Below are 26734 nucleotides of genomic sequence, written 5' to 3'. Positions count from 1 at the left end.
AGCGCGGCAGCGAGAGCAATGCCAGAGAGCAGCAGTTCGATGGAGGGAAGGGCCGGAGCTGAGGGCTTGATCCAATTTATTAGCCTCGGCGGAAGGGAGAACACGGTACGAGTTTGGTGAACGCGGAGAATGAAGCAAGAGAGGCTTTAATATAGATAGGGATGGCACGGGCCCTGCGCTCTGCCGCGCAACGATCGACAGTCGTGTGCGCCTTCCTTCTTTCCCGATATATATTCTTTATTCGATTTTCACCACTCTCCTTCCTCGACTCCCGCTTTCCTACCAGATACAACACACCGCATCGGTCAGGATTTTATCATTCGATCCTGTTACCGGGGAGGGGGGCTCTGATGAAAACACGAGAAAATCGAGCCGTACACGACGACCACGGTAACGAGAACGATAGACAAATAAAGCGAAAAAAGTAAAGAAACGTGTCAGCTCGCAGAAAGGATTTACAAGGAGTTGTTTTTTATTTTTTTCACGTACGTGCTTGGACGAGAGATCCTTGACGCTTGAAGTGACGGCGAGTCTCGTTCAGCTCGACAGGGAACCGCACACGAAGCGTCGTTTGATCTAGTGGCAGAATAGAAGGATTTTTTTCCAATTAGTTTAGCACGGAAGCTCGCGACTTAATCACCGCGTGCCCGGATATATTGTTTGGATTAAGGACACTCCTGTTGATAATCCCGGCCGATTTATGCTCTTTAGATCCACGTTGAAAATTCAAACAGAAAAGATTCATTGCCAGTGATGTCGACGTCAGTAGGTTTTCTTTTATTGAATACGCTCCACGTGGATTTTTAGGTTTTTTTTTTCAAACATCGAGGCGAAGCGCGCCTTCATCGCTTGCTCGTGAACCCCTTTATTGCCTCGATCGCAAGACGAACGAAGGCATTTCATGGCACGTGGATAAAAAAACAGTAATTACAAGATCCTGGGGCTTCGTATGGACATGGATGATGGTAGATCCAACGGAAGAAACTGGTAAACCGGAGGTGGAAAAACTACACGTACCAAGAGCCAAATCCAATGACACCCCGACCGTCACTAATGACACTAACGAGGTAGTTAGATGTTATAGCGAACGAAAGCTCTCGCTCCTCGTTCACTCTATTCGTCTATCGTCCGTCCTCACTTGTCTCTCGTTCAGTATCCGAGTGTGTGTCTGTGTTGTTTAGGACTACCGTCCGACGGGATGTTGGTCCGTTACAAAGACGGGCCGAGGCTCCGTCGAGCAAGAGGAAGAGAGAACGAGCGCAGGGTTTGTGCTCGGACCAGCAGCAGCAGCAGCAGCAGCAGCAGCTCCGGACTGTGCTGGGCCGGAGAGAACCCACTTACCGACTTATCACGTAGTTACCTAATCTGTTTATCCCAACGGGTGGTCAGAGAACAAGAGAGAGAGAGAGAGAGAGAGAAAGAGAAATAGAGCAGGTTGAGCTGGAACAGTGAGCGAGACGAGGAAAGCCTTCGTGCTGGCTCGCGTCGACGAAGAGAGGGAACGGGGAAGCTAGACCTTGCGTCGTAGCCCACGACTGGAAGGGTGCCGCCGGATGTCCCTGAGGAACATTTTTCCTCTCGCTCTTTCGCTCTGCCCCCCTCCCCCCTCCTTTGGCAGTTGTGTAGCGACGCTTCTGTTCCAAATCCCATGTGCACGCGCACTCTGATATTTGATACAGATCAAATGTTCCATTGAATTTTTACATTCTCATCTCATACGGATTCTCTGCGAAGCGTATATAAGGAAGTTGAAAGTCCGCCGGTGGATAGGGAATGGGAGTCCGAGAGGTGTGGGAGCCCGCGGGGAACTTTCGCTTCAACTTTCATCTAGTTATGATCGCGGATGCAGCGAATTCTCAGAGTCGATCTTTCTAGTCCTGAATATTTGTCGCATCACGCGATAACCTCCCCGATTCCATGACCAGCGCGAAAAATACGAGTGCATTGATTCCCGGTGGGTTAAGAGGAATAAGCTGGAAAAGTTAAGCTTGTCCACAACATCGATACATCGAGGCGCGAAACGTTGTAAGGAGGATAAATCCCGGCGAGCACGTGCGGGCTCCGGAAGCTCAACAATTCTGTAGTACATTGAAGTTGAATAGTTTCGGACATCGGTAGCAAAGCGCCGGATCGGCACCGACCGGAAGTTTCGATCCAACTCGAGTGATAAACTAAGTTTAGCGGGCAAGAGGTCGACGCTCGTGCGGTCTCAGTTTTGCAACGGTCAACGTCGGCCTCTGCTCAGGAGGCTTGTCTACCGCACCGCAGTCGTCCCGGAGCCAACACACTTTGCGTAACTCGGTCCGATGTTAGCTACTGTGCGGCTCCGGTAATGTAACTTCATCGATGTGTTCCGCCTGTAGGGGGCGACCAAACTGCCGGCACAACCAATCTACCACCTATTTCTGTCTCTGCCTTGCTTTCTCTCTCGCTCTCTTCTTACTATCTCGCTTACTCAACTACATTGAGTTGCTCTCTGGGAGGCATAATTTAACTATACCAACCCACGGAACACCGAGAGACCTGCTACGCACTCTCGGCGATTCCGGAGCAGCGTGATCGCACCATGTCGTGAATCTCCGGGGCAGGATCTCGTCGATCTTCGTTTTCATTCAGCATTTTTGTACGAGTGCTGCATGTTCTACATATCGTCTCTCCCGTACCGCCGGTACAACCCCCTCCTTGCGCGAAGCAATTCCTTTGCAGCGACGACGCGCGCGGTGGTGTTCGCGTACGCGTCCGTGAAAATGTGAAAATTTGAATAAAACATACGGATCCGTCGTCCTTGCAATATATATATATGTATATATACTCGGAAATGTAACGACTCGTGGGCTTCGATAAATGTGCAGTTTTTCCGAGGATACGAATTCCGGGGAGAGCGTGCGTAGCCGCAGGAGAACCGATGATCCATCGGGGCTGGGGGGCTTCGAGGAAAGCGTTCGCGAGAGAAATTGAAAAACGTAAAGCGAGTTATAAATTTGATGGGAGGCCTGCGAAGGGTGAGTCGCGCGTGGGACTTTGGCTTGGCCAGGATGCACATGTACGAGGGCTTCCGAGGGAGTGTACGAGGGAGAGAGAGAGAGAGAATAATTCTGGCGGCGCGGGAAGAGCGCGCGGGGTTGACGAACGGCGAATCGACCCTCTGATACTCGTGTGCGAGAAAGGGTCGTCTCAGGGAACAATACGCCGCTCGATGCTGCTGGCCCACCGCCGCAGTAACTCGCGTCGACAAATTTAATCGTGCGGACCAGCTCATTTGGCATTTGCTCGCGACTATGTACATCGGAGGCGTTGATTAAAATTTAATTAGCATCACTTACATGGGTGAGTCGGTGCGAACGAGTACTCGAGGGTCGGCGGAAGAAGCGGCGTCGGGAGATCCGGAGGGCAGTGGTAGCAAAACATGCCTCCAGGCCTGGATGTGACACCAGGTGTGTTCCCGGTACCTCCTCCGGCAGTGGGAGCACCGCCACCGGCACTTCCTCCGCCCCCGCCACCACTTCCCACCTGGGTCTGCCCTTGCGGTGACGTTTGTTGCTGCGGACCTGCCTGATGATGTTGATGATGCTGGCTGTGAGGCTGGTGCGCGTGAACAGATCCAATCTTCAACAGATTCAATTCATTTTTATTAATCATTTTTCATATGGTTTCCTCCTTTATTTATATATACGAGAATTCAATAAAGTTCGCGAAGATTAGCTGCGAGTCGGTGGAGGCATCGACGATTCTGAAGGGATCGTAAATTCGCTTGAATAAGTTACGAATTATTGCTCTAGCGCAAGGACAAGGGCTTAGCGCGTTTCTTTGTTTAAGCAGCCGCCGCGCTCGTCAAACTTAATAAACCGACGCTGATCCGTCAATTTTTAATGGTCTACGGAGTAGAATGTCACTCGAGCGTAAATGCACGCGCGCCTGCATGATACGCGAGCCCACCGTCCAGTGATATTTGCCGCTAAACCATCCCGACGGCTCCACCATCGTGGACGTTGTGAACAAATCTAGATTTCTCTTTATGAATATTCATTTTAATGCGTGTGAGAATGAAAAAAGTGGTGAGGGCTTCGACGAACTAATGTCATGAGTGTTCAGAACGTAGTTAGTGCGTGTACTTTCGCGAAGCAAACTATATGTGAAAGGTTTGAAAGTTTTGGAAGCAAGGCAAAACATCGCGTTGTGTTTCCACTTGCTCCATTCTCACACAAACGCATTTCCGTGTACGTGCATCGCCTCCGTCTCGCTCCTCTCTCTCTCGTACTTGTCCGCGTTACACGAAGGGACAAATTGAATTTTAGATCATGGCGTGCTGCTACGGGCGTTCGGGGAGTACCCCGAGAGCGCACCAGCCGCTGAGATGATACTAATTGAAATTTGAAATTGATATTAGCGGATTATTATCCCCGCTCCGTTCCGTTTCCCCTCGCTACTTGCCCCTCTCTCTCGCTCTGTCCCGAGCATCCACCCTTTTGCTGCCTCTCTCTTTCAATGCTGTTCCAAAGCTCCAAGCCCGTAGGACTCTCGACTCGTCGACGCAATTACTCCCGCGTGTCGGATATCAAAAGTAATTGCTGACGAAACTTAACCAAATTCTCGAGTAATTTTGTTGCAGAGCTCCCTTTGTTGGCCAAGTTGGAGCAGCCATATATCTCCGTTTCTCGTTACATAACTCGGCGTTAATATCTCAAGAAATGATCACGAATCCGTTATTCCGTAACTCTGAACAATAACTCTCGACTCTTCAACGTTTTCAATTCGTTCGGTGCACATTAATTTTACGTCCGATTTCCCACTCGTCGGTTTCCTTCCTAGTTTTTCGTGCTTCTCATTTCTCGGCTCACTCTGCAGACAAACTTTCAAAATCATTCTGCCTCGAGCGCAAGTATGTGCTCGTGCGGTTGATCCCCGTCCATTAATCGGCTCCGCGAGCTACCGCGTTTTGAAAACCCCATGAATATTTGCAAATCTGTTAAACCATGCCCCAATCTATTGCTCGATGATAAACATTCTGCTTTCGAGTGTTTCCAAGCGGCCCATTAAACCAGGCAAACTCCTCGCCACCGCAATGTGTTTTGCTGCGTGTCTACACGAGCTCCGATCATGCTTACTTTTCGATTTGGAGGGATGAGGCGAAGGTCAAACAACACCCTTTCGATGGCTTCTGTGCTGTGCAGGGGGGGTTAAAAGTGCGAGCTAGACATACGCGTCGACATAAGGGAAGAAATGTAGCGAGGCTAATCCATCCGTGGGGCACCGCGCCGCGGGGTGCCCTCTTTTCGGAACATTATTCCCCACCCCTCGACGAAGCCTTGCCCTATCGACACTCCGCGCATACTCGTGCGGTCGGCTAACCAGCATAGACCATTAACTAAACGCGATCGAGAGAACATCGTTTCTCGCGCTCGCTCGTCCCCCTTTCGCCGCTCGCCCTCCGCCAGGATAAAACACTCGAAGGGTTTGTTTTTGGCGAACGCGTGGCATGTGGCCTGCGTCCCGATGTGTTTCATCAAACTCGGGGCTGCTGTCGACCTCCTTTTGCGGGGCGCGACTTCCTTACGCAGGTAAATCGGGTCTCGTATAATCGACGATGAGCTTTGCTCAAACGCTGATTTTCCATCGATAGGACCAGCTCCGAGGGAATCGAGGAACGAACGAATTTCAATGAAAGTGGACACTCTTCGTTCGAGCATTCGCACAGCTTTTTTCGTTCTGGGCCACAATTCGGAGGTTTTTTATGTCGATTGCGGAGTATTAGGGAGAAAAGTTTAAGTGGAGATTCGCGTCACAATTTCACCGCTCATTTATCCTGGCCTATCTCGTTAATTGTATAATTGGCCAATAACGAATGGGACTGGACAGCGGCAATCGGCAAAAGCAACGCCCCGACAACCGAATTACGTCAGCATCCAATAATTCGGCACGCGACGACAATCTCGAGTGCCGAGCATTCGTTCCCAGCTCGGCGTCAATTTACACTGCGCGCCTTTGTCAGACGCTACCGGTAATTGACAGTTTCACAAATGGCCAATAATTCGACGTTGCAAGGATATTATTTTTCCTTCCATTGCGCTCTTCCAATACTGCTGGCTGCTTAGTGTCTGGGAAAAAAATTAAAAATAATAAAAAACATTGTCCCGCTCGCGTTCAACCGGCTGGTCGACTTCGCCCGGGATATTCGTGCAATTAAAAGGGATAATTACGTAATTGGCTCTTTGTTTGCGCCTCTGTAGTGCCGCGGCAACTTATCCAAGACGGACGTAACACTTGTCACATGCAAGAACGATTCTCGTTGTTCCAAATTTATCGGGTTAACGGGCACTCTTCAAACGAATAAATAGTATACAATGGGATTTTAGTCACTAGCAGGTTTGCTTTGAGGAACATCGATTTTCGGACTGTAACGTGAAGAGGCGAGAAATTTTTCCGTGCTGCACGCAAATCTGGTTATCGAAATCTTTTGTGACGTTAAGGAGGGTGGCTACGTTCGTCAAATTGATAAGAAATTGATCAAATTTGGTGATAATGTTCTTCAACATCAAGTGCGAAGACACCATTTTTTTCAAAATTTTCTTCTGCTTAGTTATCGAGTAATTACGCATTAAAGCAGATTTCTTATGCCCGGAATGTATACCTATATATATGGAAACGCTATGCTTATACACGTGAACTTTAGTGATCAATTACTCGATAACTGTACAGAAGAAAAATCTTAAAAAATTTGTATTGTCAAATTTAACTCTAAAGAATATGTTCACCAAATTTTATTAAATTCTTATCATTTTGAAATTTTTAATGTATTTTACATGGTTTAGCATGGCAACATTGTATCGTCCCTAGCCACCCTCCTTAAGCCTTTGAAAATCTATTTCCAGTGTCGAGGAGATGGCTTTTCACACATTTTTGTTCGCCGGAGCTTCCCACCGGTGCTCGAATCGATATTCGGACTTCGTATTTTCACGTCACGCATTACAGGAGCTTTGCTGCTAACTAAACACTTCGAACATACGATCGTGTATTCGTGTGGCACGGATAAAATTGTAAATTTCAACACAAGCATATGTGACGTTATGCCCCAAAATATATTTTTTCGATCGGAAACAAAAAAATTATTACGCAAATAATCGGTAATAGAAGCAACAATATTTACAATTCTCTTGTTTTGATCCCGGTACTTTTGCTTGTGCGACCATCGTCTCCACGAACAATTTGTTCCACTTTTATTTTTTCTGAGTGATTCATAATAATCCACAAAAATAATCCATAACTCGTAGACACGACACTGGTGCAAGTTTGCACTCACGAAAATTTCAAGTGTCGAGAACTTCAGAATTTATTTCTTCAATTTCGCCAGCATTTTTCTATAATAAAACTTGATTTTTCAATTTTTTAAATGATTCTATTCGATAACTAAGGAACTGCTACCCCTAAAAAGTCTCGTTGTAAGATTAATTCCACACATTCATGGATGCAATAAAAAGTTTCGAAAATTCGAAATGCAAATTTGCATGAGTGTGATGAGAGCATGTGACCTTAAAGATAATAATCATACACAGAAATGCACCTCATATCAACATATTCCCAAACTATTTTCACATTTCTTATACCCATTTTGTATATACTATTTGATTAATTTGTGTACGGGGGATAATTTGCATTGGGTTATTTTGACATCATGAAATTTTGTGCATATGTTGGGATATTTATGTCAGACCTCGATTCGCACACGCATTAATGAGGTATTTGTTCGAGCTCTACCGAGAAGCTTTTGCACATCGGGACCACGGTCCAGAAAATCTTTAAAACTGATTTGACCGCCCCTCCTTTTATGACAACGGAGATTAGATTTGAGCTGTAAAAAGCTCTTGCACATAAAATAATGGTAAAATTCTTGAAAATTTTATTTCAATTTGCATGAAAAATTTTTTTCATGGGATTAGTGCATCACGAATATCCGGAAATTCCGATGGCACGGAACGTTTGGGTCATGAATTTTTGGATGAGACCGGAGGAAGCCGGATTGATGTGCAGTGCGTAAAAATCTAGTGGAAATCCTCAGGCGAATCTCAGTAGAGAAAAAAAGTTTGAAAATGTTGCTGAGCATTTATGCGGGGTGGTGAAAAAAATGTAGAAATTCCGACGATCTTTGAGTGGCAAGAAAAAAAGAGTTTGTACGTCTTATTTATGGGGTAGCGCGAACGATATTTGTGTCAGTAACTGCAATAACGTACAGTTTTAAATCAATTCCCGGCGTCGGGAGCGATTAAAGAAGATTTCATTAGGGCCAATGTGTGGTGCGGAGAGTAGCTTTCCTAGTTTGCTGCCGGTCTGGCTTGTGACCGACCACCACGCACGCATGATTGGTCAACTGGCGATTGTCCGCTTGCAACGACAACACAAAATTGCTGGGAATTAATTAACCAGCACAAATTGGATGCAACGCGTTAAAGGGTCTTTCTTTTCTCCCCCTTCCCGGCAGAGCAGCAGCAGCAGCAGCTCCTCATCATCGCATTTTTACTCTCTCAATGGGACACAATTTAATAATCTTATGACCCCACAATTTTTTATCCTCTTTTCTCAAACTCTTTCGTGACCGAGAGCGAGCGATGGGCCATGTTAATCTTGAATCCTTCGTCAAATAGCCCAATTTGAAATCCCCATACGGAGGGGATAATAAACGCTTCACAGTAATTAGGAGAGAGTAAGAAACTTCCATTCGAATGTTTTCATCAAGCAAAATCAACGTGTTTTACCATCAACCCGGATAGTGGCCGAAAATATTGTGGCCGAGCACGTTTCACGAGCTTTATTAATATGAATTTGTTGCCTCTGCCTATTATATAGTTATTAAATTGAGGCTGATTGAAGACCAGCACGAAGTTTATGAGTACACGCGCGCGCGTGCGCGCGTGTGTGTGTCTCAGAGTGTGTGATCCGATGTTCGTAGTTCTTAGTTGTGTTGGCCTTCGCGATCCCGGATCGGGGCGCATGCAGACTCTGTTTAGCGTAATGTATTTTGGTTAAGCTCATCTAACTGAGAAACAGTTTGTGTAGTGTTCGTCGACGAGTTAACGCATTTAATCGGGGTTAACTTTCCATATGCTTCGGGCTTGCGCTGTGAGATCTTTCCTTCGTCAGTGCTCCTTCTCTCTCTCTCTCTCTCTTTCTCAATAAGTTAAGCAAAATATAAGCATTACAAATTGAACGTAAATGTCGACCGAAAATCTTCACTTTAACTAACCAAATGAAAATAAATGTTTTGACAATCGAAAGAAAGAGAGAGAGAGAGAGAGAAGGAGAGGAGAGGAGAGAATACATGAATGAATTCCAAAGAGTCTACACCGTCGAGGATTCTTATCCTCCTCGAATCTGCACTCCATTTTGTATCGCACATACACACAGAGCTTCTTGTACTCGACTCGCTCTCGCAGATTGGGTTACAGGTCGTTGCGTCTATCTTGGGCCAATATCAGTAAAACTATATAATACAAGAGACAGAAGCAGAGCGTATATTCTCTGAGAGGCTGGGACTATTCGAAGACGCAGATATGGAGGACAGAGGCGAGAGCGTATTTCGTATACATTACGGGTGGTTTGAGACACAAGAGTGTCTCAAACCGAGAGGTTTGAGAAGCTTCACTCAGGGAGTCAACCAACTGTACAGATATCTTCCCAAAGGGTCTTGCTTCGGTAGAAAGGGAGAGACCATTGAGATTCCGATTCGTTTCCGGAATACACCCCTGTTTTACTTCCCTGCTCTCTCTCTCTCTTTCTCTTTCTCTCGCTGGAGTCGCTCTTATGGGTTGACTTCAGAAGTGGAGACCCCTGAGGGGGAAGCCACTCGACTACCCTCTTTTACTTTATATCTCGTTCGTTCTCTGTCTCCTCGTGCCAACTTCGTGTTCTCTTCGATACAAAACCCGACATTCGCTGCGCCCCCGGCACTCGATTCCGCCGCATTACATTTTGCACTCTCCCTTTCTCCTTCTCCGTCTTCCCCAGGTGGCGGGAGAGAGGGAAGAAAAGGTTTTCCTCCCTTTCTTTCGCTCGCTCTTTCTCTGCGTGTTTATTTCCCATTCCCTCTTTTATCTTTTCTGCTCCAGTCACACGTTCGCCAACTAACAACCCTTCGAAGCTCGTCTGATGTGCACGCGGTCCATCGATCCCATTCTCGTTTTCTAACGTTGTTTATGTATCCCAAGAACAACCAGAGGGGCCCACCAACGAGGAGAACACTTACAGAGCGAACCGAACGGAAAATCACTTCACGACGGGGGCTTGTTTATTTTTTTCATTCATTTTCATTCCTCACTCTTTCTATTCCTCTCTTTTCCTTCCTTCTCTCCCACTCATTTCATTGCGTTTGCGGCTTTTCCACCGCTTTTATTTACATTTTATTTACGGCTCAACGTTATCGCACTCGTTTCCCAATAACACCCTTGGCTCGCGTCAACCTTCGATAACTCAAAAAAATGAAACAAACTTCGTGGCTTTTTTGTCGATGGTTTGTCAATTTTCAATTTTTTTTTCCAGTCAGTCTGCCTAATTAGTTTTCAGCTGCGACTTCAAACGCATCATTTTTCTGTACTCAGGTCGTTTTTTTCCTCCACCAAGAAGCGAACGTGAAATTGTTGATACGGCTTCGAAAACAAATTTTTTTTTCTCTTTTTTTTTGGACGAGACATCGAGGGGCGAATGAAAATTGAGGGTGTGAAATACCACTTTGCATATTTTACGTGTATATAAATCGTATGGGTTTGCACAACTCTCATTGGAAGCCTCGGAAATAATATGATCGCTCTCTCGAATTACAGATTTAATACCACAAGTGAACACCGCGCATATATGTATTTGCCAATTGAATTTTGCGATTCCGTCGAACAAACCAGGGGGGCCGGGATTTTGTTTCCTCTCGGGCGTGATTCGTTTATTCATTTCCGTAAAAACGAAAAATATGCTTTTTTTTTAAAAAAAAAAAAGGAAACGTTTTTATCCAGAATCTGCCCTAATCGGACGCTTCGAGCCTCCATTATAGTTTAACGTTATTTCCAGCCTAAAACATTCAGCTTCGGAAGTTTCGGAGTTTTTTTTTTCCATTCTCGTTGGACAACGATGAAAAAAATGAATGGAAAAAAAGAGTTGTGGACAAAAGACAGGAGAATGTTGAGCCCGAAAAAATGTATGACCGCGTTCCCAAAATTTTTGTCTCAGATTTGAAAATCTAATCGTCACAATTGATCGATTTAGATACTCAATTACTGCATCGCCATCGCTCGTGTTATGATATGCAAAAAAAAAGCAAGAAAAAAATCATTCACGATGATTTTTCATTGGCTATTGAGAAGAAATAAAGTGATTATCGAAACTGCGATGACGTGCTGTTTTGCCACTGGCACGAACCTTGCGGAGAAGCAAAGAGCCATATTGGCTTCATGATCACATTGATTGAATTAATCTGCCAATTTGCCAATTACACGGATGAGTTTGTTTGGTTTGCTTTCTTGCATCTCTACACCCTCGAATGTGTGCTCGCGTACTCCGTCACACTCTCCTTCTCTCTCTCTCTCTCTCTTCGTATGAAGATACGTACAGTGAATTAACGTGGCGTTCATCGATCACGAGTGGATCAGACTCGAAGCTCGATAGAGCTCATCTGTAACAGTCGCTCGCACTCTTTCTCTCTTTTATCTCCTTCTTTCTCCCTCTCTCTCTCTCTCTCTCTCTCGTGCTTGATGCATCGAAGGCATACGTAACCGCGTGGCTCGGGGCACAGATTCAACGAGCTCAATTGGTGCACCGCGTGCTACTCTCATTTCTCTGTATACAGATATAATTTTAGGCTCGACGTATTTTCCCTCGAATTTGGCTTGAAATCGAACATTTCGGGGATTTAGGTTCGAAAGCATGGGGAGTCACTGATTCTTTTCATCCTCTGGATTTTTGTGCTACGAAAAACCAACTTTTCACGACTTTTTTTAACTCGACGTTGCGAACTCAAATTTCTGGTTTTATTTTTGTACGTCAGCAGAAAACGAAGAAATCGTGTCGAACTGCTCTGTAGCTCGGTGCAAAACTTTGATAAAACCGTTTTTTTTGGGCGTTTTCAGTCTCATTTCTACGACAGATTGAAAAATGTCATTTTTCGTTATATTCTCTGAAGAACTCATCAAAACTCGAATGAATTCTCGCTCGTTTACTTCGATCAAAGAATTTTTATGACCGAAGTGTTTTTTTCGAAGCGAAAAAAGTCAATCTCGCGACTATATTTTAAACCCGATCGCCTATGCAGTAGAATCTTCAAAAAGATTCTCGTGCAGGAGTGCGAATTTTGAAAAATGTTGAGCGAGGGAAACCTGGAGGAGAGCTTTTTCCTCACGGTGGAAGAGAATTTTCCAGTCGAGAGAGTCTCTTTGGCTTTCGCTGGTGGTAAGAGGGGATGATTGGGGGATGAGACTGAGGAAGCCGGCTGGCTCGATGTGTACTCACGCATACTCTTTGGAGGAGGAGGAGGGTGGAGGGTTTTGGAACATGGTTTAGCCCCGAGGGCACCATTTTCAATGGTGGAACACCACCAGAAACCAAGCCAACCAACCCCTACCCACGTTCGCCATCCCTCTTCGCTTCCTGCCAGGGCCATGCCCATCCTTCATTCGCATACCTATAGACACTAATCTCTATATAGATTTATGTACGTAAATGTATAGATGTATGTGTTAAGGCATATCAGAACGGGATCCCCGAGCTCGCTATATTCCAATTGCCATCCTGTTTGATATGCACCAATTTCGTCCAATATGTCGCGCCCCCCGCGCTCTCTAGACAACGATTCGGCTTGTTACAACCCTCAAACACAAACCATCCCTAGACACATATCTGCAAACTATGTTCTCTCGTTTAAGGTATTATACGCGTATATATGATAAATTATAATATATTTTTCCTTTCGATATTAACTCACCGTTAAATTCTTTCCTCGAGGCGTTACGCGCCATGGCAAGTTACAATAAATTTTTTCCCTTCGATATTTATAGTTGGTCTACGAAGTTTTCATCCATTTTTTATCGAATTTATCATCGTTCGAATTACTACATAGAAAACAGAATAGATGTGAGGTGCGATGGGTCACGAGGAGGCAGCGGAACGCTTGTAAATATAACGAAACAGGCACATAGTCCTTTTCAATTTATTCTCTCAGTTTTTCCTCCATTCTAAGCGAATGAGAAAGCGAGAGAGCCGAGGAGCTCATCCTTTCTCGAGTTTTACGCCTTTCGACTTTTCCAAGATTTATTCCCGACGCTTCGCGCTCCTTGCTAAATCGCTTTCCGGGCAAAATTTACGGCCGTGCAATAATACAGTAGCGTGCAAGGGCCGCTGAGGGCAAGGGCCTTTTACACGTGTATATTCGTACTTGCGAAGCAAACACGCATACATTCCAAGTCCTAAAACTTGCTCGCATGAGCGGCGACGCTCTTTTTTCATCCTTTTTTTCGTTTTCGCCTTTTACTTTTCTTTGCGCCTTTTCCCTTTCGTCCTTGTACTTTTGTTTTTCTCTCCTCCATTCCTTTTCATTTTGCTCTCAGCTTTCGCTCATCCCCGTTTCTTTATTCTTTCTGATTTAATGTCCTTCCTAGTCATCTCTATTCTATATTTTTCCGAGTTTATTTCTCTTCCTCGTTTCTCCGAATTTCACTCGCTTTTTGAACACTCTCGTCCAGTAAACTCTGTCCAACCGGCTAACCGTTCATTCCAACGCATTCATTCTCAGCACGTTTCTCAACCTCTTCTCCACTCGACTGACTCCGAGTGCCCCTTTCGCTTCTTCACACACACACGTGTACGACGTTTTACTCTCAACCAGGAGCTACCTTACACACCAAATTCGTCTGCAATCGGAACTTTGCCCTCTTTACCTTTTCCCTACGCGAAAAATCTTATATTGCCGACTAAAAACACACATTTTGAATGTTACACTTTTGGCGTCCAGTGCAAATTGAATCATCGCTACCGAATTCATCGTTTATTGAAATTTCGTCAGGTGGGCGCTGATAATTTTTACGAAAATCGATAAAAATGGACGAATTTTCATAAAAGTGCATCAATTTTTCACGTTTTTTTTTAAAAAACAGTCAAAAACAATTGTTAAGGTAGATCATGCCTGAAGGATCGGTTTTTATGGGTGTCTAAATTGGACCGATTTTTACTTCCTATTAAAGATATGATCACTTTAAATTCATGTCAGAGTTATTGATTCGAAATTGTAAATACATTTTGTCAACTTATATTTTGGCGAATGAAATTACAAGCCATTAATTGATCGGAGATCCATCGCACTGACTGAACCCGAAATTTCATTTATCAAGAATGGCCCAAGCCAAGAAGAAACAAAGGGCTGAAATATACGCAAATGTGAGGTTATACGAGTGCTCATTACCAGTATCGTTCAATCTTTAAGGCATCTTTGTTACCGGTAAGACAATCGTCTCGAATTTTTTCCCAAACCTTCGTTATATATTTCATTGTTATTGTCTACGTTTTTCATAAGCTTCGTAAGAAGCGTTCATTCGTAATATGGAAAGATAAACGATTTTTTACGCATAATTCCTGTAGCCAGCATGTGTATTTTTCTTCATATTTAAAGACGTTTATCTCAATAGCCAATAAGACGAACCCTTTGAAATGTGATACGCGACTCAGTCGTCTACCCATTTAAACTCTGTTTAAATTTCAAGACTTTCTTAATAAAATCGTTTCGTGCATGAACTACCTTAAATGAGCGGAGGATGATTGCGAAGATCTTTTCTCGTTGGAAGGACGATTCGCATTTTGGACTTGGTTTTGGGAGGAATGTGTGAAACGAGATCGGCGGCGAGGGAGAATAAGGGGGTGGGTTAAGGCGGTTTGCAAATCCATGGATTCGCCGCGTTCTCGATGCAACGCTGTGGGCTTTGAATAAATGAAAGGTAAAGAGCGCGCCCTCCGCGGAGCCGAGCTATGTCGCCCAATCGTTTGCCTCCTTCCCCAATTCGACCCCGAGCCACCCTCTCTCGCCGATCGGACTAGCCGTTTTCCGCTGATCGTCAAATTCATTTGTGACGCGGCCAATTATTCATGAAACGAGCTTCTCTCTCTCCTCTCTAACTCTCTCAATTTCCATATTTTCTGAAATAGCCACTCAGTGATTGGCACACTCGCAAAATGCCGGTTTTCCTTGTTCCCCACAGTCCCTTCGTTAAATCTCATCAAAAAGTTGCAAAGCTTCGTTTTTAACTTTTTCAAATCATCGACAATCGCGCCGCCAATAATGAAACCGATTTTGTCATCCACGATTGGACGAGCACGCTTCCCAACCCATTTTCAACATCGAAAAACCAAAATTCAAAATTCCTATCGACACTGACGATAAAATTAAAAAATAATAATGAAAAAGAATCGCGAATTCGCTCATCGCCAATTCACGGGACGAAGATTCGTGCGCGGTACTTCCGGCCCCGCAAGCTTCCTTCGATTCCCCAGTGCGAATATCAACGTTCCTTTTCTCGGTTTCCTTTAAAACAAAGATTTTGAGTTATCATCTAAAATAGATGAGACTGTGGAGCGTAAGAGTGTATATAGGTGGAAAGGAAGTAGTGGACACACGCGGACGCGAACATTCGCAGTCGCGCGGCGCAGAATAAACGGTCAGTGACGCGCGGTAATGGCCGACATCCTAATCCTGGCCCCCTACAGACTTTAATGCTTATGCCTGTGTGTATGCCACACGCATTTCGTCGGAACGCGATAATGCCGCTTCGCGTATGCTTTTCGTCTCTCATTATCGTCCTTCTCGTTCCTCCCAATCCGCGACGTGCTTCGTCTGTATCTATTACTCTACGAATCCGGTTCTAACGTCGATGATGAATCAAAATTATTGCCTTAACGAGATTTCCGTTTTTACTCGTCAATTTTTCTCGCCGCGTTGTCCACCGAACACGTTTCCAAGGGGATTATTTCGAGCAGCCGCATTTTCCTTTTGATATTTACAGCAAAAATTTCGACGATGTCGAAGCACCGCAAGAGAAAGTAAACGTTTGCTTACGAATTGGGTTCAAATTTCGAAAATTATTTTCGTTTCAATTCCCTCGAAATGTTTCCCAACGAGATAAAAATATTAAAACGATTCTCGAAGCACGATCAAGACAGAAATGGCAAAATACATTTGTAAAAAAAGTGAAAAAAAAAAAATGTTGAGGATTTTTGAGAGCGAATAGAAAAAAGATACTTTCAACTCCGTCATCACTGGAGTCGAAACGCGTGAAAATGATTGCTCGCTTACTCGATCACGCACCAGTTACACAGAGATCTTTCGGTTGATTAAATTTTATAAGAGTTGGAGACCGAGATGAGGACGGATCGAGCGTTATTATATACGATGGTGGTGGATACAAAGGCGGGCACGCGGGTGAGGAGACAGAGTTTGTGTAGTGTGGTGACGTCACACTGCGTCGGGGCAAACCGCGGGTCTCGACCCCTTTTTAAACGCGAATGCTCATATGTGCATGCGTCCGTATATTTCTCTGATCTGCGGGCTCGCGCAGCATCCTTCATCTTCATCTTCAACTTCTTTAACTTCTCGCGTCGTTTCACTTTTTTCTTTATTTTCTCGTCTTATTCGGAGGACGAAACGTCCGCGAGGGAGGCAAAGAGAGATTCCGTGGCTTGACAACCCGCAGCTGCCGCCCTGCCAACACAATAATATCTAATTAATTTATTAATGAGGTTAACTTGGCAGGATTGGACGGCAGACAGAAGGCGCGCGAGCAACTGAGTTGTGAGAAGCTTCTCTCTTCTTTTCTGCTTTCTTTCCCCGGTTACTCTCCTCCAGAGCTCTCTCGCCGGGCTATTTTTTTCTTCCCCCTTTCTTCCACTATTTTTTATCTCCCCTTCACTTTACCTACTTCGCGAAGCCTCGGTTACGTCTGCCAAGTTTCTCCTAATTACGGTGATGATGAACCTCGATCGCGTAAGCGGCCCCCGAAAATTACGATTCTTCACGCGCCTTTCGTTATCATTTTCTGGGTCATATTTGTTTATTGGTATTCGACAACCTTCCAGGCGCCAGGTTGAGACTCGGCTTAACCCTCGATCCCCCCCGCCCTGTTCGTCCGAGGCTTCGGTGTTTGTTCGGGAACCCCCGTTCAATCTCTCGATCTCCGGAGCGGCCAATTGACTAATCTTCATTCGAGTGTCTCTTCGCATTAAATTTCAAATATTACATTACGCTCCATTGATTTTTCACGTAGGAATATCGCGCGTTCTTGTGGACTCTTGTTCAGGGGATTTTAAATGGGAAAATCAGTGAAATAATTAGCCAAAGAATTTGACACGCGCTCAAAAAGTTTCCGCATGTTTAAAAATTCCGTTTTTTTTTCTGAAAGAATCCGAATTTTTCAATCCCGAAAATACAAACGTGTATATACGCGGACGGGTGTGTATGTGAGCGGAAAAAGAGTGGAGGAAAAGTTTTGACGAGCTTTTTGCTGTCGTAGGAAAGCTTAGCTCGCAGACAGCTGTGCTTTCGGCCCAGAGAGTTTCCCGTGGGGAGCGAAGAGACTTTCGCCCAGGGTTTTGGGCCGCCGGAGTCTCGCGGATCTCGCTGCTTGACGAAAACCATTCTTGACAGTCACCCTTATACCCATCATCGTCGAATCTACTTTCTACGTCATGAATTCCCCACCAGAAAACTTTGGAGCACACTTGCGACCTGGGCGCTCTTCCTCTTTCTTCCTTTCTCTCTCTTTCTTGCAGTCTCGTTTTTCGAGGAGATCGAAAAAATCTCGCAAACCCACGAACTGCTTCGCCCTGTTGCTCATTAATTATTTTTCCCTCTTCCCTCTAAGTACGCGCATTTACCATTCGATTAATCAACTCGTACGACCTCACGCACCGTTCCAAAACCCCGCACTCGCAGTCCCACTGACCGAAAATGTCCAAAAAAATGTTTCAATCGGGAAGCGTTACGGTATAGCTCGATATACTTCGATCCTCGACGAATTGACATAAAAATTCAAGCAAATACTCAAAGAAGTCCCATTGGACAGCACAATTTTTCCGCTTTGCCTTCTTTTCATTATTTTTGAGCGAGAAAGTTTTTATGAGACGATAGTTCCTTCGACGGAAAAGCTTCGTGTGACGCTCGTTTCTCCAAACTCAATAAATCACCGCGTCGATACGACGCGTTTCTTGCCCGCATACTAAATATTGGTTTCGACGAATGAATCGTAGCTCAACGAACGTGTAAGACAGTCGGACTCTGAGCTGGAGTTTTGACAACAATTCGAGGGCGAAGATTAACGATAAAATCGTATGAAACATACCTTGACAAGGGTTGGACTGTGATTAGGCGGATTGTAATGCAAGTTGGGTGGGCTCGCGGGAGGCCCGTCGCCCCCGGGCGAGACTCTACCGGCACCGGGGGTGAGAATCCTGGACTCGTGAGTGAACAACACTTTACCGATGTCTTCCGCGAGTCCGCGGACCTCCCAAGATCTCCAGACCTCGTCAGGCCGGCGTTGGACCACTTGGCTATCGTCGAGGATATTTTGGTAAACGGCGTGTTGGCTGCTCGGGGCGTTGAGCCGCCGAGGAGCCGCCGCCGCTCCGCGGTTTCCAAACTTCGTTGCCTCGATAAACAATTCCTCTAATTTCCGGCTTCTCCTCCACCAATCTTTGAGGCTTTGTTCGATAATTTTTTCCAACTTTTCGCCTTCGACTCGAGGCCTCAAATCAAGGGATCGACGGTAGCGATCATAGGAGCGAAAATGATCTCTTGAAACATCGGCGAGAATCGAGAGGTGGGAACCGGCAAGTCCGTTGGGCGATTCACGCAACACAAGAAGTACAAAACTTTCTCAGATTCAAGTACGATTTAAACTCTCTCATCCCCCCTCGTAACCGAAGCACCACACTCCGTCCGAGTCCGTCACTGAATCGATTGAAAATAGCAAGAGTTCAAAACAGGAACAGTACCGTAGCGAATCCGAGTCCCGAGGAGGTGTCTCCTGTCGCAAAATCCTCGCGGCTCCGTAACGAAAAAAATGTCATTGGTAATTTGTCGAAATTCGAGTTGCGATCGTGGTCAATAAGCGAGGGGAACGTTACGCTCGAAATCCATCTACAACCGCGATAATCGAGATAATAAAGGAAGCAGGAAAGTCGCGCGAGAGTTTTAGTCGTGTTCGTCGCGTCGGAGTCTCGTCGTAGTCCGGCGATATCAGGACCGCGGATGTGTGAAGCTGCGAAGACGAGACGACCGCAGATGAAAAAGCAGCGTGGCTCTCGTGATCTCGTTTTGTAGGCGGGCCCGAGCATGCGCGTATTCCCCCCTTTAATGGCGTGGGAGTGGCTTCCTATCATCTGATATGTCTCTTTAGCTGTTATATATCTGTATGCGAGCGTGTTCATCCGCGGACAGATACACACGAGTCGAAGCCGCACACATATAGGAATGCGCCCCCTCGTCTATGCCGCGTTTTCCTCCTCGCAGGAGTTCGCCACGCTGAAGCCTCCGAGTGCGGGACGGGGGTGGAGATCCACGTGGTGGTTTTATTGGACAAATACACCCTTAGCTCTGCTACCCCTCCTTTCGTGCGGACCATCATCAAACCCCTCTTCGAAATGGTCCTACGACAAACACATGCCCTCTTGTGTTCTCGCGTTGTGTGTCTTCCTCCTCGCCCCGTCTTGCCGGCTCCCTCTCCGCGTCTCTGCTTTCTCGCGTCTCAGCGATCCTCTCTTCATAGTCGTCGCGGAAAAACAGTCATACCCGCGGCTCTGCCTTGATTCCTCCTGCTCGAAGCAGCCTTGCACAACCCGCTTACACTACTCTCGTTTCGGTGTAAATCGTGTTTACCCCCTCGCTCCTTCACCCGTTTCTCTCTCGCCGCCCGACTCTCGACATCCGCAGAGTGATTTCACGTTGTAGCAACCACTGCAAAGACCCACGTATCCTGTCCTTGCGACAATATATATTTTTATATTATTTACCCTCGTGGCTCTCTGGATACGCGAAGGGTTCAATTCCATCGATGTTCTCCACGTTTTTTCTCAACCTCCCCAATTCTTTCTCCTGATCCGAGTAGACGTTTCTATCAATTTTTTTCGATATGAGACTAGGATTTTTCGTGTCTTTGAATCGTTGATTTCTTCGGAGATTTCTTCATTTCTTTTTTTTTTTAAGGGATGCTTGTATAGTTAACGACGCTTTTAAGGCTCTTCGCGGATAAATGAATTGTTGTTTCTGTAAGATTTGGATGATTGGGTAGGCAATTGTCAGTAATGAGGCTCAGAGCTACTGACACGATTCAAGCTTCGACGTATAGGAGCGCACATTCGATTGCTCAGCCAGCGACTACGTGTTTCGCACTTCTACCCTCAAGTTCACTTCATTTTCTCCCCCCCCCCTCCCCCCCGACCTCTTCTCCTGTCTACCTCTCCCCCCTTCTCTCTCCTCGGTCCATCTCTTGGGATACTCGGGTTACCAACTCTCGCGCCAGAACGAGATATAGAGCTCCAGCAGGATAATCGCGTTACGTGGTGACTGGATTACATCGCTCGCCGCACGCTTCCAACCTCTCCGGACTACAACACATGTGAAAAGACCACGGACTCGGATACAGACACACGCTCGTTCACACCCTCGGTGTCTACTTAAAACTAAAACCGTTAACGTTATTCCACAATTTTCCCTTCTACTACCTTATTATCCGATTTTCCTCATAGGTTTTTCCCACTTTTTTTTTGGCAAACCCCAACAAAAGTTGGCCTCATCATCCGCTCCGTTCGATCTCTGGCCAAAATTCTACGATTCATCGTCCTCCGCTATCACGTCGAACATTTTTCTGACTAGAACAACGCCGCAAATACTTTCGTCCCCAACGTTATTAGGATTCATTCGGTAGAAAATGATTACCGATTACCTATACACTTTCATTGCCTTTCATTCCCTTTCGGGAAGAAACGATTGACAGCTCGTGACACTGCGTTCAATCCCTGCACACCGCTCAACGATTTATATAAGCATTTATAAGCACTTTTAAGGTGGATCATAATTGTAAATACATTTTTTCAACTTATCTTTTGGCAAATGAAATTACAAGCCATTAATTGATCGGAGATCCATTGCACTGACTGAACCCGAAATTTCATTCATTCCTGGCGAAAATACTGTATTTTTTTTATGGAAAAAATCGCGCGAGAGAGCGCAAGGGGAAAACACAACGGGAAATGAATCAAGAAAAAAGTATTTATAAAAAACGGAAGGCTATGACAAGAATGGCCCAAGCCAAGAAGAAACAAAGGGCTGAAATAAGCAAATGTGAGGTTATACGAGTGCTCATTACCAGTATCGTTCAATCTTTAAGGCATCCTTGTTACCGGTAAGACAATCGTCTCGAATTTTTTCCCAAACCTTCATTATATACTTCATTGTTATTGTCTACGTTTTTCATAAGCTTCGTAATATGAAAAGATAAACGATTTTTTACGCATAATTCCTATAGCCATGTGTATTTTTCTTCATATTAAAAAACACGTTTATCTCAATAACCAATAAGACGAACCCTTTAAAAGTTGATACGCGTGTCAGTCGACTACCCATTTAAACTCTGTCTAAAATTTCAAAAGACTTTCTTAATAAAATCGTTTCGTGAATGAACTACCTTAACAATGAGGAATATTCTCTCAAGTGCTGGTACATCGACACAATCATTTAGATCCTGGAAAAATATCACTTTTATCGAAATATTTGTGTTGGGAATAGGAAAATTCCTGTTGGAGCCGAAACAACGGGTGCTCTCGGGTCACGATAACTCTTGCAGCGTGTACTGTATATATGCGCGTAACATATAAAATACGAAAGGAGATGTAGTGTATAAAATACGAGGGGGGGTTGGGTATACTAATACATAAAGTAGCTTAAAGTAGAAAATTGTGGAAGCGTCGTGATGCCTGGTGATTGCGTTACCTCCGGGCTTTGATTTAAAATGCAACGAGGGGCATTAAGGGGGATGAAAGGGGGAAGGGGGCGGAAGAGAGGAGACGCGACGGAGGGGAGAAAGAGAAGCTGCTGGAGTAGCGGATAAAAGGACGAAGGATGAGAGTTCGAATGCGAAGGAAGAGGTGAAGAAGGGGGAGCGTTAAAAAAACGCTGAACTCCAATGCCGTCGCTCGCACGAAGATGGCGCGACGGGAACCGGCGACATTCTCCAAAGCAATGCGCTTTTCCTTCGCGAACGAACCGCCAACGATATCGAAAAGCTTTTCCCTTGCTTCGCCATTCCTACTTCGAGAAAATCTCTTCCAATTTAAATCTTTGTTCGCTCCTTTGTGAATCAGAAGAGTTCCAAAAAATCGTTGCCGCATTTTGAGTCGAGACTGGTTCCAGCATGGCTCACAGTCGTTCAAGCTCGAATCGTCCTTCATTCGACTCACTGTGAAACCGATCAATCATACGCATCATCGACCTCCTCCGTCACCGTACAATCACGATAAATTCTCTAGTTTTTTTCTCGAGACTCTCTTACAGATTGAACCCTTGAAATACGATTAGAGGTACAAACGCAGTACTAAGGGTGACGTTTGACGTAATACGACACAACGAATGACAGCAAACAGACAGGGTTCGCTCGGGGTCACCGCGAGGAGGGTTCAACTCTCGATCGTAAAACCCCATCCTTCCGACAGGTTACTTAATGTACTTGGATTCGACCCGAGTCTACCTGTCAATATAAACAAAGTCGTGAATCACTCCAACCTGCGGATGAAGGAATCGAATATTCAACGACTTTTTGTGTGTTTTTCCGATTGGAGAATTCGACTCGTTCGATCTCCCAACCGAGAGAAACTCAGTAACAATCCTTAATTAAAAATTCATTAGCAATGGAACGTCAATGACATTGTAGGACCAAGTAACTTTGCAAAGTCCATTTTCCCCCGGTTATTTTCAATTGAATTCCTCAATTCATATTATCTCTCCACTCACTCTCATTCTCCCAACGTTGTTACGAATTGATAAAAATATTTTTTGATGAAAATGAAATTTCTTCTTGAGCAGAAAGCTCAATGCGTTTGGATTGAAAGTATATAACGAGGGCTGTCGCGCTTGACAGGGCATTACGAGGGACAAACGACCGGTCAAAGTGAAATATCCTTTGCGAGGCTTTCTCTCTCGCATCTCGGTTCATCTCACTTGTGATATCCCTGGTGTGTCAATCTGCGATCTTTAGCCTCCCTACCATCCCTCTTGGGACGCTGGCTCAATGTCTGGTCTTGAGAATAATAGTTGGTGTACTCCAGTGCCCTGAATCTACGTGTATAAACGTATATACGTATATCGTAATACAGGACGTGCCAAAAGTCATTTCTAAACTGGTAATAACAGTTGGATTGCAAGATTCTGACGTGAAAAGTATTTGGTCATTTTTCTCTCCGAGGCGCCGTTCGTCGGTTATTAAACAAACAGTCACAGCCAATCCGTTGAGCTCGGATGGGCGTGGCGCGCTACCCCCACTCCGCGCGTGTTTTACTCTCCCGCAGCTAATTGGCGCATAAAATTCTCAAAGAACTTTTCCCTTCGAAATTTTGTATTTCGTTCGCACTCGCCAATTTGAAACGTCGAAAAAGAGCGTTTTCATATCCGATGTTTTGGGACGATTATATCACATCGGGAATAACGAGGAAAAACAATATTTTTTCACGAATCTATTGACAAAGTGGATTTAAACGATGGGAAACGAAGTTTCAGCCCTACTGCGCCGTTTACTTTCACGTAGATGCTCGGGGGTACGGTGAAATCTAATGAAAATCGTTGGAGAAATCCTCTTATTTTTGAAATCCCGAAGGATACATGCAGCAGCGTTGAACTCAAGAAAAGAGAGGGAGAGAGAGAGCGATGACCGGGTTTGCTCGTGTAATAGAGTCTGAAATGTTGAAAGAAATATATTTGGGTTAGACGGGAAATCTCGAGGTTGAGCCTTCGGGGTTTCGTTAATCCCTGATCTTGTGATGGTATGTGTGCGTTTTTCCAACTTCGTGGGCGGAAGCTCGCAGGTCTGACTGCGATATAGAAGCGTGAAGGTAATTGATATCGTGGATTTCTCGACGGGCCTTGGTTGCTCGGCGAAACGCTCCTATAATAATTTCGTTCGGATGATTGAGTGCCTTTTTAGCACCATCAATCCCCATCGCTTTGATATTTCATTATTTCCAATCGGCCTTCGCCAAATAATCGACGTTAGATCCCAGCGATTCAATGGGTCAGTCGAGCGAATCGATGAACCGATTCTAATGAGCTCCGAGCGATCCTGGCGATCGGGTAATCGAGTTTCCGGTACGTGTTTCCCCGCATCTACGAGTCCGAGCAACGCTGATTGTTCGGTGATACGTAAAACTCCGAATCACCTGTGAAAAAAGAGCTGCGACGATTCGAGCCATTTCCGTGTGCTCATACATAGGCTGTCCTTAATTTCGCGCTCGAAAATTTGAAGCTCGACAGCCCGCGCGATTCCGGATCGAAAAGTCTTGAAAAATCTTTCTCTGCGGTTAACGGTTCTCGAGATATTCACGAAAACTCGTACTTGCCAATCGGGCGAGCGGCGCAGCGGAACTGGGCGTGTCGAGCGTACGAGCCCAGCGCTAGGGGGCGTAGCTTCCTACCCCCACTCGAGGCGCTCCGCACTCGCAGCACCGGATTGGCCTCGCTACAAATCTCTTGATATCTCATCAACGGTGCATCTTAGAGAAAAATGAGAAAGGACTTTTGTCTTCAGGATTCCACAACCCATCGGCTGAATGAACTTTGGAAACGATTTTCGGCCCACTCTGTACAAAGCACCTTTAAACGCAGTCGGACTATTGAGCAAATCGACTACTGCGTTAGAGAAGCACATTCAGAGGGCAGAGGGATGCAGGGGTGGAATAGAACGTGAGCGATCGCAGCCGGAATGGGACAGATGGAGGCGTAACGAGTACACAATTCGATGCAAATTGGTCGAGTCTCGCTCGGGCCAGTCAATCGACAGTGTAGCAAGCTCTACTCTACTGTACAGTATATCGCCACTAGGCTAGATATAACATCGTATATATGTTCCTGGTGTATAGAGCTGATGTCCGCGATGGTATTACTAACATCGCTATTCTATTATGACATTATGGTGTGCGGCACTCGAGAGAGGGCTGCTGGTTAGAGCTACGAGCCTGGAGCATCGACTGAACGGAGTAAGTGAGAGAGAGAGAGAGAGAGAGCGGGCGCGGTACAGAAGCGACGGCGTGCCCATTACGCACCCCTTCGCCTCCCTCCAGGCGGCCAATCAGCTAACTCGGTAACTACCTGCCACCCAGACGCGCCACTCTCTCTCGCTGCCCCTCTCTCCTTATCGCCGTCCCTCTCATTCTCCCCATCTGGCTGTACTGCAATCCCGCACAAGTTGCCCAAGGCCGTGCTCTGCTATTTCCCATTCCAATTCTACAGTCGAACTTCCAACAACCTCAAAGTTCGTGCACTATTTTTTTGGTTAATTTCGTTTTTTTCTTCGCGTTCCTCACTTGGGGGGTTTCGCTGCACAAAGAGGCTCGCGGAATGCGGGTAAAAATATTTCGAGCGAGTGCCTCGTCGTCGATTCGGCAACCCGGAAAATCCGGATTTCCATCGTCGCCGGGACGTGGGAGAAGACGTGGGAAAAAATTTATCCAAAAAAGGGATTCCCGGTATCTACCGCCGGGACTTATCCTGCGACGTTTCGCAATGCCATCTGAGACTTCGAGGAAGGTTTTTCAACTCGTTCGGGTTATCTGCCGCGAGCTTTTTTGTCGACCGTGCAACCGTCCTTCCCTCCTTTATCAACGCTCGAGTCGTGGAACTTGATTTTTCGTTTCTCAGATGGCGTGCCAAAAACGTCCACCTGTTTGTCCGTTACGAGCGGACGGTCGTATTACGCATACGTTGCGCAAGCGAGACCCAATGAAAAATCCAAACAAACTGTATCTTATCGGGGAATGTATATTCGGATCACAATCATCCGCTGAAAATATCTTAATCGAGAATCTATCATCGATTAAATCAACTTTTTTCGATAAAATAATATTCCTCTCGAACCCGGCACACTTTTAAGGGCATATTTTTACTGGGAATAAAGATACGGCGGCGGTTGCTGCTGCCCTTCGGTACAAAGCTGTTCTAAAATTCCGGCAGTTTCCCTTCTTATCTCCAGTGCATTTAACGTCGCATTAAAGTCTCGTCGGGGCGAGGGCAACGCGCTTCTTCTTATTTTATTCCCGATGTGTTAGGGCATTTGTCGTCAACGCCCGCAATGAAACGCATGCGCTCTCTCGCAACAGGAGTAAATAAAAAGCCAAGTTCCCCGATACGATTCAACGACAAAAATCCTTCTCTTTTCAGAGAGTGCGTGCGCCTGTTTTCTCTCCCACTCTAGGTGTTCTTCTCGGAGCGTTTTAACGCGTATGGTGACAGCGTTAGCGTTAGACGAGGAGGACGACCGAACGACGCGCCCCTCTCCTCGTCGACGACCGGTAGACTCGGTGGACGAGAGAAAGAGGAGGGGTAACTCGACGACCTCATGCAAGAACCGCGTATGCCTTCCGAGGGCTAGAGAAGGAAGGGCAATAAAAAGAAGCATAAAAAGATCGGTTACCCCACTTCGTCGTGCAGTGGATGTTTGGGACGTCGAAGAGGGGCGAGAGGGGGCTA

The 26734-nt window shown here is 45.7% G+C and overlaps 1 protein-coding gene across 4 annotated transcripts in view; it reads right to left on the bottom strand.

Moving 5' to 3' along the window:
• Drgx (Dorsal root ganglia homeobox) overlaps positions 1–18880 on the bottom strand; it is a 28811-nt gene extending 9931 nt beyond the window's left edge. For 3 of the 4 annotated variants that reach the window (XM_043424964.1, XM_043424965.1, XM_043424966.1), the window contains exons 1-2: positions 18348–18880; positions 3324–3606 (exon numbers count right to left, since the gene is read on the bottom strand). In XM_043424964.1, the coding sequence (XP_043280899.1) occupies positions 3324–3408 (85 nt within the window). In that variant the 5' untranslated portion in view covers positions 3409–3606; positions 18348–18880. The remainder of the gene's footprint in view (positions 1–3323; positions 3607–18347) is intronic. The other variant, XM_043424967.1, reaches the window with a different exon arrangement.
• Between the last annotated feature and the right edge of the window lie 7854 nt (positions 18881–26734).

The sequence above is a fragment of the Venturia canescens genome, chromosome 7 (genome assembly GCF_019457755.1).
Source record: "Venturia canescens isolate UGA chromosome 7, ASM1945775v1, whole genome shotgun sequence".
NCBI lineage: Eukaryota > Metazoa > Arthropoda > Insecta > Hymenoptera > Ichneumonidae > Venturia > Venturia canescens.
The sequence above is the reverse complement of the archived record's forward strand: the minus strand, read 5'-3'. Positions and strand labels throughout refer to the sequence as shown.